The 11,407-nt window shown below is 38.3% G+C and overlaps 1 protein-coding gene across 2 annotated transcripts; it reads right to left on the bottom strand.

The window, feature by feature from the left end:
- Window positions 1-704: 704 nt before the first annotated feature.
- On the bottom strand, window positions 705-10,197 carry LOC140809642 (uncharacterized). 2 transcript variants are annotated; one of them, XR_012113143.1, is made up of 15 exons: window positions 9,868-10,197; window positions 9,655-9,739; window positions 9,241-9,280; window positions 8,915-9,163; window positions 8,081-8,180; window positions 7,896-7,970; window positions 6,487-6,585; window positions 6,196-6,312; window positions 5,993-6,108; window positions 5,709-5,808; window positions 5,237-5,595; window positions 3,314-5,069; window positions 1,844-1,981; window positions 763-1,776; window positions 705-731 (listed from the first exon to the last, which is right to left on the bottom strand). XR_012113143.1 is itself a non-coding variant. In XM_073167329.1 (14 exons), the coding sequence occupies exons 1-14, from the start codon at window positions 9,997-9,999 to the stop codon at window positions 1,018-1,020; spliced, it is 4,125 nt and encodes a 1,374-aa protein (XP_073023430.1). In that variant the 5' UTR covers window positions 10,000-10,197; the 3' UTR covers window positions 705-1,017. The 2 variants fall into 2 exon arrangements, 1 of the variants encoding a protein (XP_073023430.1); XM_073167329.1 differs by having other exon boundaries at window positions 705-1,776.
- Between the last annotated feature and the right edge of the window lie 1,210 nt (window positions 10,198-11,407).

The raw sequence follows: 11,407 nt of genomic DNA, 5'->3' as shown, positions 1-11,407 counted from the left end.
ATCGTGAATATCGGTAGGGTTGACCCGTCTCACAGATTAGGATCTGTGAGACGGTCTCACATGAGACCCACTATTCTAGGTGTCAAGTTCGTCTGTCATATTTGCAAAATGTTCTAATTTGTTTTGTTATTATTGTAATCACCATATGTGGTTTTTAGTTATAATTTTACAATTAACACATCCCTGGTCATGTGAGATTATGTTATAACTGACAATTAACGGATAAAAAAATGTCAAGAATAGATATTTATATTCCATTTTGTTTTACCTATATTCCACTTCATGTCTAAAATATGTTTCAAATTTGTTCATAAATTAAGCATAAATAACAAGAAATGGAGCATAAATATCAATTCCCAATATGTTATGCTACCTCAATTAAAATTTATAAACTTTACCCTCGACTGAAGATCATAGTTCATTCATATAAACACTTTGCATGCTGTCAAGTAATGGATTGAACATTTCTCCAATGAAGAAAATTTAAATATTACAGAATAAGAGAGAAACTTAATTGTCTATTGTGAATGAAAAATTGCCAATAAGCAATAATCTTTTTCGTTCACTAAATATTTTGGACAAGTAACAAATCAAAGTTTATAGTGGCAAACTCCCCATATGAACTCAGTTTCAAGGGCGATCTTCAGGTAAGGGGTTAATAATAATAATAATAATAATAATAATAATAATAATAATAATAATAATAAGGCTATCGGGGAAATGAGTAAAAACTAAAAAGCAACAATCCAAGAAAAAAATTACAGATAAAGTAACAATCCAAGAAAAAAATTACAGATACAAGTACACAAATAAGTATGCATCAATTAAGTACATCATAAGCAAGTATAGGTGCCTCGAAAAAGGCAGAATGAGAAGACTGATGCGGATATGCCAACAGCTTCTGCACCAATTAGTCCCAACGCATACTTTCAATGCTTCCTTTTCAAGTCGAAGGAGCGGACATGGCAAGCAGCTTCGAGGCTTGAAACAAAATACAAGTGTTAACCTGCACGTATCTCAAGTGAAGTCGATCATTGAGAGTTCAGGACGGACACTGGCCCCTTGGTTGTTTGATTGTTGGGGTGTAGAATCTGCTGCAGGTGGAGAAGTCTTGGAAGCTGGTGGGATACTATTTCCGTCGATTACTTTAGCCTCTGATGATGTCCGTTCTTGACTTTTTACTGTTTCGCCATTCAATTCCATAGAAACAGTGGGATCTGTTACCGGGGTAGCAGAAGCATCTGATTCGGATTGTCCTGGAGGACTCGATTCTGGATCCGTGGCAGTAGGTTTTGTCGTGGCTGTGGTGTCTGGAGCCCCTGCCTCTGTTGTATCAGTAGCCCCTGCCTCTGTTGTACCAGAATCTGCTTCTGTCGTACCCAGAACCTCCTCAACAGAGTTCTGAGAAGTACCTGATTCAGTTGAGGGAGGAACAGGCATCTCTGTGGAAGCAGATGTATTCTGGGGTGCAGCGGTTGCTCCTTCCAATAGCAATTGTTTGCCCGGTTGCTGTTGTATGCTCTTCACGGCAGGGTTTGGGTTCTTTGGACCAGACTGACCCGGATTAGGGCCGTATAAAGATGCCATCCCTGGAGGTAGGATTTCAATTGGAGGCTTTTTTGCTGCATCTTGGAGACTGGTGAGCTTGGTTTCCTCGAGGGATGCTAAAAATGCCGCGGCAGCATCCATTTTGGTGGATGGGGTGTGCTCCATCTCTTTTTGCAGTGTCTTGTTCCATGCCTGAACCAAGGTCCTCAATGTAGGTCGACCATGAGCCTGAAAAGAAACGAGAAATGCCAGATCAGAAAAAATTTGCATCAAAATTAAGGCAATCAAAACGTACATGTGCGTGGAGCACCGCCTCAGCAAGCATCCCTGTATCCTGCCATGCTTTCTCCATGAGTACATTGTCTCCCAAAAGAGCTGCAGCAAATGCTGCTTCACGTCCTGAACCGACTGATACTAAATTGTTCACCAAATTCTGCAAACATTAATATATACATGGTTATCGAACAAAACAGGTAGAAACAGTTATAATCCAAAGAAGGTTTGCAATCTTTGAACATCATAATGATTAAAATATAGAAAACCCGTCCCACACCAATGGAACCTTACGATTAATAATTGGCGTAACTGCACTCAAGGCTTGGTTCCGTAAAAAGGCATGCCCATCTCACTTAATTTTATGAAATTTCACTATTGTCATACAACAAGGTCGCATGTGAGCTCAAATTATCAGCCTGCTATATGGGCAAATAATGCTACAGTTAGACAATACAGGTTGATTGTACTTCAGGATTAGTAGGAAAGACAGGGAAAGGTGATCACTGAGTATGCCTCCTAAAAGTCCTACGTTGCAAGGGCTTTTCGCTCCTTTAATTTTCCATTTTTTGAAAAATTTATAATGCCCCCCTCCCTACCCCCACATTATTGATGCCCAAACATTAGGAACTTCGCTCGAACCCATTTAGTCAAATTCACTTGGATTTATCCAGGACTGCATCAAGCAAGAAGAATTAAACCAAAAGGGTAAAAAACATGTATAAACAAGTTGGTCGCTCACTCCTAGTCTGAAGTCCAAGGCAAGTCGATATAAAGAAAAGGTCCAGAGATTAAAGGTACAGAGAACCACAAACTGTAAACAGATTATCGTCTAATTGAAAATAAAGTCAACTCCAAATAATGAAAGAAAATATCAACAAAGCCTATCGAATAACTCTTTTTTCAATAACTGGTGGCAGTGAGACAGAACGCCTGACATCTTCTTAACCAAGTCTCCGTTGCACTGTGGCTAAGATTAATGAGGGTGTAGATTGATACAGAACTACATAAAAAATCATACAGTAACTATACTAGCCTGCCATTAAATAATTTCCAACAAATTTTGTGAAGAATACTTAGAGTACACAAATATGCTACGGAGACTGAGAAGATCTACTAATTTTATGTTTATGGCAAATGAGTTGAGACTTGGAATTTGACAGGAAAAACAAAGATGCAGTTGAATGTTGGAATCAGAGACTGAGTAGATCTACTAATTTTATGTTTATGGCAAATGAGTTGAGACTTGGAATTTGACAGGAAAAACAAAAATGCAGCTGAATGCTAGAATCGGATACTATACATCTAACCAGAAACTCAGCTTATCCGAGCACTCATGTCCAGATGAGTTGGTCACAATCGTAGATAGTTGAGTTGATAACAATTGTAGATATTAGATAGTATACCTTTTCTATAGTTAAATTCAACATAGTTGGGTAAACAAAATAGAAGCAAGCAATGGGGTCCATAGAGCTTAGAATAAAATACATACGCTGAGCCGTGTCAACTCCCCATGATTTGCAAGGCGTAAAGCCAGCCCCCGCAACTCATGACCTTGCAGAGCTCCTTTCACTGAACCAGCAGCAGCTAATCGCTTGAGAGCCTCACGGGCTATATCAGCTTGTCCAGTAGCATCAGCAGCATCGATGAGGTCTAGAAACTCCTTGGCAAATTTGACCACTCCTTGAAGAGCATCAACAACAGTTTCCTTCTTTGATGACAAATTCATTATGTCATTTAAGTCCAATCCCAGAGCCTCTTGTCCAATATCCCTGCTATTGCTCATTGTTAGAAGGCACTGAAGGGCTCGTTTCCCATCATTGCTCTGCATTGCCAGATCAAATTCCAACCTTTTGGATATACCAGGAAGGTGAAGTGCTTCAGTGGCATAACCCATCCCAAGCATAAACTGAGCTAAATCATCATGATGTTCTCTACCAAGCCTACTTGCCCATTTTACTGCACTAACAGCGTCTCCATAGGCTGCAAGACATCGACAACGTATACCAGGATGGCTGAGGGATATAGCATGAGCACACATGTACCTGTCTATTAACCACAGAACACCATCTCTCACCCCAACAACAACAAGAGGCCCAATTGGTCGCTTTTGTTCTGCTGGAAATCTAGTAACAGCCACAGCAACCCCACCACCACCAACAGCAACCTCATTAACCCTCCTTTCCTCGAACTCTTTTGGTATTGGCGAATCTTCACTGTCGACTTTGGTTTGTTTAGGCAATGTTATAAAAGGAGGTATCGATGGAGCATGCTGAAATGATGCTAATCTGACAACATGTAACATAGGGGGTCTTAGCGTAATCCTCTCTTGTGTGGCTGCTTGCTGAGTATCTACAGTTACCAATGCTAATTCTCCATGTTCTGCTACTGCTCTCGACTGAAGCTCTTTAAGACGCATTTCTTCTTTCCTTTTTTTCGCTTCTATATCAATAGGTGAGATACCAGCATCCACAAAGACACACTCAATGGTGGTTGGGGTCGCAACAAACAGCTGCCTTCGGTGCCAAACAGCCCCGGTAGCATGAGGTATTGCCACATCTCCCAAATATCTAAACTGAGGACGCAAGGACGATATAACAATATATTGTAGATAAGCAAAAGCACAATATTCAACAGTCTGGTCCCATGCTGTCCATTCTGGTTGAGGAAGAAGACCTCCTACTGGTTGAAAGGATTCCCAGCTGTACAATTGGAAGTTCGGAGGTGCCACTTCAGCAGCAGATTTCTGAGAAGCATACCCATCATCCATGGTGCTGAAAGAGGAATTGGAACCACTATTAAATCCTGACAAAGGCATAGACTGAATTGTTGAAATAGCTGTGGCAGTTACAGGGCTTATTCTACGAGATATCCGATAGGCTACACCAAGTAGCGCTCCCCCATGTAAACCAGAAACCGGTTCACTGCGGCTGCCGACTGACCTCATCAATATGTTTGATGTACCGTCATCAAGCAATATTCGAACTTGAACACTGGCAGATGAAGCAGCGGAGGCTGCTGCTGCAGCAGCTTGTGCAGCAGCAGCTGCAGCTTCCTTCGCTTTTCTTGATGAGCTGCCTTTTGGAATGATGGGCATTCTTGGAGGTAATACAGACTCAAGCAGTGCAAACCTGTCTCTACAAGTATCCCAAGCCAAGAGCCTTGCACTACCAGAATCTACAATGGACCAGTCACTGACCTTATAAATTGAGAAATATGGAATATCAGGCCACACAATGGCCACGTACCTGAAAAAATGAAAAGGAGAAAATGAAACCACTTTATGCAGAAAAGAAATAAGAATAAATATAGTTAAGATTATATTGGAGTCTCCTTCCACAATGTTCGCACAGCTATATCCCTCGCATGATAAATTATTGGGAGGTGGCATAAGCAACGAAATGACGCCACTTACTTTCCAGAACTGCTCACAGAAAGGACTGAGTACGAATCATGTGGAACTGGGGTGCTAATATGCTTTTTAATTTGCTTCACATGGAGCTGCTCTGGTGTTTCTCCTCTAACTCTCCCCGCATCATTCAAGGAGCCATTGCTTCCAAGGGCTGGATTTGCAGTATTTGACAATTGAAATTGCAGTAGTTTCAATGCCCTTTCAACTACATAAACAGCAGAGTGTTCTCGACTTCCTGGTGTTGTTGGCAATGGAGCCACGGGTGGGAGCGATTTGACATCAAATTCACAGACAAGGACGCCAATGTTGGTACCAGTTGCAACAAGGTGGGGTTGTAAAGGATGAGTAACCATGGAATACCCCTACAAGGTTGTTTCAAAAATGAACTATAAGCATGGTATGATTTCATTATCAAAGAAACCAGCCCAATGGTTAACCAATATCAACCAAGTAGAGAACAATTCTAAAATCATACCCTTAGCTTCTTGTGAGACGCAAGAAACTGGGGTGGGACTAATGATGAAAGTTCACATAATGGTCTTGTAAGAGCTGAATAAGTGGGATGCTCAATGGCCCTGAAAAGAATCACACGAAAATCATAAGCCCCTTGGTATAAAGAGAAGATGGATTCAAGCGCAGTATAAAGGCTTGTCAACATTTATGATTTCTGTTGAAAGACTCTTTGTGATTCCAATACATTTAAAAGAAATTTAAAATCAACAAAAACACATGTATTGAAAAAGGGTGGAACATTCATACCATATGTGGGAATCTTTTACACATGTCAATATATCAAGATTAGGAGCTCGAGGGTGGCACCAAGATGCTACACTATGACAAGCTAATTTTGAAACAGGTTTTATTCGTCGCAGTTCCTACAATGAGGAAAGGAAGGTGAAAAGAGAATAAATTGAAAAGTAATCATAACTAATTAGTAGGGAAATAGTGAATTTCCTTGGAACCTTGAATGTCATTGTGTCCCAGATAGCCAAAGTCTTGTCTGCGCCAATTGTAATGAGCTGCGGTGCACCACCAGAAACACGAGAGAGCTCAACAGCAACAACACCACCGTCATGTGCCTTAAAATGTCATTTGAAAACCAAAGTCCTTTAGATTTGACCATAGAAAAATATAGGCAAAGCATTTGCAACATGCTGCCATGTTTTAGCTCGTGCTGTATTACAAAGAAATATATCGTACAGTTTTGCGAAGAAAAGATAAATGAAAGCTTAAATATCGAGAAAGGTTACTACTTTTAAGCTCAGCTTAGGAACAAGTTCCCTTGAATCTCGACCATAGTCTGCATTCCAGAGCACAAGCAAACCATCGCTACCACCAGAAACCAAAAGGGCCTATTTTAATACAGAAAAAGACAAAAAGAAATTCATTCTCTGGGAAGGGATTCTTAAATATTATGACATGATGTCCTCTTTTGATAACAAGATTAACTTTGTTAGGAAACATATGATATGTAATATAACACGAAGTTGCCACGAAAAAACCACAAAACCAAGAATAAGGATACAGAAAAAGGACAATGAACACATATTTGCAAGGCATAGCTCACATAGTACCAGACAAACAACCAAATACAATGACTTAAACTTAGGAATTTTTTACCATATATGACAGGGATACAATAAAATATTTCTTTCAATTTCCTATATTTTATTTATGATAGCTCCCAATGCCAAACGTGTTCAAAGTAGTGTCAAGCGGACATGAAAATATAATCTCATTTTTATTCACATTCCCAAAAGGCCAAAACATATTTTCCCTTTTTTCACACCTCCAACATAGTTGTTACAATTTATCAAATTTTCACCGCTTCCCGAATATACTTCATCATTTTATTATCTTTTGACCCAAACTATAACATTTAAGTTTGAAAAAATGTTCCCCACAATTTCTATCATGATTTGACATATAAATTAACAATGTCATTTCCTCAAAACAAAATCAAACATACATTTTATTTCCAAAAATCAAACCCCTGAAATTCTTCACCTAAACTCCAAAAGCAAACCAACAAGGCCTTTCATATTCACTTCTCTTAGCTTTCTTACACCAAGAAATATGGCATGTAACATTTTGTCAAAGTTGCAAAACATCTTATAATTGCTACTAAGAAAGATATCAATCAACATGAAACTTTCAACTCTTAACAATACCTTTGAAAAGAGAGTTAAGGTTTAGAAAACATACCAATTTAGTTGCCAAACCTTTCCACTCATTCTATGCACTAAAATTTTCCTAAAATGGAATCCATGAAACCAAGTCCTAAATTATAAAAATGACAACTACTAGAAATCTCACATCAATAACAGTACTTCGGAAGAAAGGATTTTATTCGCTATAGTATCATAGTTAAGCCAAGGGAAAGTCCTCAAATTCGATTCTCACCGATGCACATTTATGAAAAATATTTGACATTCTAGTTCAGGCATTAAAAATGGTGTGAGGCATGTTACAGAAAACAAATATTCAATGGCTCACACTTTACTTGCATGAACTTTTAATAAGGTTACCATTCGTTACTGACTTAACAGGCCAAATTAACTTCCAAAGAAAAACACAAAATGCAACTGTAGAAGTGTCATTCAGCACATAAAGAAATTTATTAGCATAAACAATTACAATCCTTTCCTACAACAGGAACTACCTCGCCGGCAGGAGCCATAAAAGTCATCAAACAAGAAATTGAACCCTTGTGTCCTCCTGTATATCTTCGAGCAAGCTGCGGCCAAAAAAAAAACTCATTGATGCCAGTAATATTTACAAATTTTCAGTTGGAATACAGGTATCACTTCAAAGTATATTTATAACCCAAACTGATAAAATTTAGACCTTCCACGTCAGCATGGAAAGAACTCTAATCACTCCATCTGACCCACCAAAGGCCACAAGAGGACCATCACTAGCAGTTGATCTACACAAAAATTCCATACTGCATGACAATAGTTAGACCTGGTCAAGAAAGTTATCCTTCATTGAGAGGTAAATTAATTTGCAATTATCCATTGACGACCAGGAAAACAACACAGACATAACAGCTTATTATCATTATTGGCTATGTAAAACATTAACACTGTAAATAATGTCAAAAAAATAATTTGAAGACAAACTGCTGTCAGAGACGAGCAAAAATACATGTATCTGATTGTCTATCTTTGAAATTGAAAAGGCGGTCATTGAAGGTGGACTGAAAGAATGGTGTGACGATATACCAAGAAAAACAAATGCAATGTCCAAACATAGAGACAGATCATTTGCAGACAAAGAATTAAAGGCAAGAAGGTAAATCTAGTGTGATGAGTTAGAGATGAGTTCACTGGAAAATTATTATCACAAAAGAAAATAGAAATCTTACAGTGGAAAAAGCTTTTTTATCTTTCAAAAATTTATAAAAAGGAATTTGTTCCCTAACTTAACATAGAACTTATTCACAACCTATGCTGGAACAATGTTTGAAGACCCTTCACCACCTATAAGTGTTCTAGTATTCCACGATGAGAAATTTCAAGGAATCCAACTCCTATTGCACAACAAACATAGTACATTATCAGTCATGCCGATTGCATCAATTTTGTACTCAAAAGCTCGAGATTATGCTTTACTTAAGCATATGACAGTATCTAATATTCAGGTAATATCTAACAAATATAAAGATTCAAAACATACCACAGAAGAGATCTGTTATCTAATTCCTGCTTTGGCACATCGCGGCCACGCATTGTCACCAAATCTAGAAAAATAGCTTTGTTCTCACAGCATATGACGAGAAAATGGCGTCCTTTTGTGGATGGTGCAGGGGAACTGAAAGCTGAAGTTAGATTATTGACAGCTGATGGAGCTTCAGCAGCAGCAGAACGATTACGCCAAAGTTGCCAATAGCGTACATCATCATCGTAAAAGCTAACCTGTTTGACACTTGAATCATGTGCCACGATATTAGGCTCAGGCGAAAGAAGTAACAACTGTATTAAAATCTAGGCACTGACAGATACCTTCCACCTCGTATAGCTTCGGTGGGTTTTCCTCTGGATTCTAACATGCACAACAAATGGAAAATAATAATCAGTAAAGTATTCACACGATAAATTCACCACAAAACCCACGATATTAACCCATAAACAAAATACTTCACTCTCGTAACCAAATCCACTTGCACACCATTCAACAGAAAAATAATTGCTGCAAACCATGTTATCTCCTCCATAAAGGAATGGCAATGTCACGAGATGCCCCAAAACCATGACAGCTAATATCCAGCACATAGAACGAAGAAATATCCAAGTTATCGACCAAATTGGACTGTTAATCCTAATCCAGATCATTTGATGATCATATGCAATTTCACAAGATCAAGTGCTTCACCAACCGCGTCAACCCTACCAAAACCTGAAAGCAGAAACATTTACCTGTTTCCCCCTCGGCGAGCTTCTCCAACTTGGCACCAACCAAACGCCTCTCATCTACACCACCAGCTTTCAACTCGTATATAACCTGAAAACGCACGATATAACAGAAATTCCAAAAAACAATCGCAAGATCTAAACATTTCTAGCAAATTAAAGAAAACCAACTCTTTCCCACCAGCTCAATTCAAACAAAAGAAAAAGAAGAAGAGGAACCTGGCGGTGTTCCCAATTCCAAACGGACACATGATCCGATGCGTCGGCTGTTACGAGCCATGGGTGCGTCGGGTGCAATTGAATCTTCACGATCTTGTCGTTTGTCGGCCGGAAGGCCCTCAACCGCAGCATTTTAAGCTAATTCTACAAACTAAGCAATGGATCTAACGTATGATTATGAAATGAAGAATCTTTAAGGGTCCTCAGTCCTAAACCGGTAATCTTGTTCGATCGGGAGTAAGCGGCTCAGGCCGCCGGTCCGGATCTGCCACCAATTCGAGTCATTCCTTTGAAAATTATTAGGCAACTGTTTGTCAAATGGAATACTCTCCTACCGGGATCGGATAATTAAATGATTAATAATTTTATTATTACGTGGCTGATGAAAAATTAGAATAATATTAAATGTACAACTAATATATCGTTACAGTAATATTTACCATCATTATATCATGATATTTTACAAGATTTTAAATTCAATATACAGTGAGATTTTGACAAATTGAATTTTTTGTGTTGTACAAATATCGATTTACATGTAGCATCACTCGAAAAATTATGGATGATATATTATGATTGATTATATCAATTTGAATTTTATTACTGAGATATTTTGTGTGGTACAAATATCGATGTAAATGTAGTATCACTCGAAAAATTATGGATAATATATTATGATTGATTATATCAATTTGAATTTTATTAATGATATATTTTTTTGGACCAAAATACATTTCAATAATAAATATAATATATCTTATTCTCACCACAGATCATATAAAACTTATGATATCAAGCATTTTCTCTTGAAATATCTTTGTCGCATATTTTTTTTCTTATACACTTGTGATCAAGGAAATGAAGGTTAAAAACACTATGCACTAACCAACGATGACAGGCGATTGTTGGTGTTTATGAGTTTTTACGTATCGGCAAAGTTTTTCGTCGTCTTTTTTTTTTTAGATCTGAACATGTCTTGTAATTTGTTAGAGAAAACTTGATGTTTGAGTGTTATTCTTCTAGTTAAAACATGAACAACATCGCATCCAAGAAAAACAGCCCATGAGATGCACTATGACCCGAATACGCTTCTCACGACTTTACGCCTAAACAATGTGAACCGGATCCGAACCAAACCCTAGCCTCGACACTTAGACATCCTACGAGACCCTGGTCCAGCCCTTTCCAACCCATACCCACAGCCCAAGCCTCCAACAAGCCAAAAACGATGACAGTTTCTTCATTAGATTCAATCTACGCATAGTGCATGTTGTTGGTTCCAGCCTACTACCCTACCATCCAGCCCATGAACCAATGATGAGATTTGACCTGAAATAGATGATGTTCCATGATTACGAGTCTAAATACATGCTATCTTTATTTAAACGTTTACATCCTAATTCACGCTTTCCATTATTGTTGATACATCCGATGTCAAGAGAGTGTTAACGTGATTTGTGATTTTGAATTTATGAATGGACTCCAAAACCTGCATGTTGTTTACTTATTGTTGAGTTACCTGTTCACTAACAAAAAGATG

This window comes from Primulina eburnea, chromosome 13 (genome assembly GCF_022965805.1).
Source record: "Primulina eburnea isolate SZY01 chromosome 13, ASM2296580v1, whole genome shotgun sequence".
Lineage (NCBI taxonomy): Eukaryota > Viridiplantae > Streptophyta > Magnoliopsida > Lamiales > Gesneriaceae > Primulina > Primulina eburnea.
Note: the sequence above shows the minus strand (reverse complement) of the source record. Positions and strands in the feature narration are given on the sequence as shown.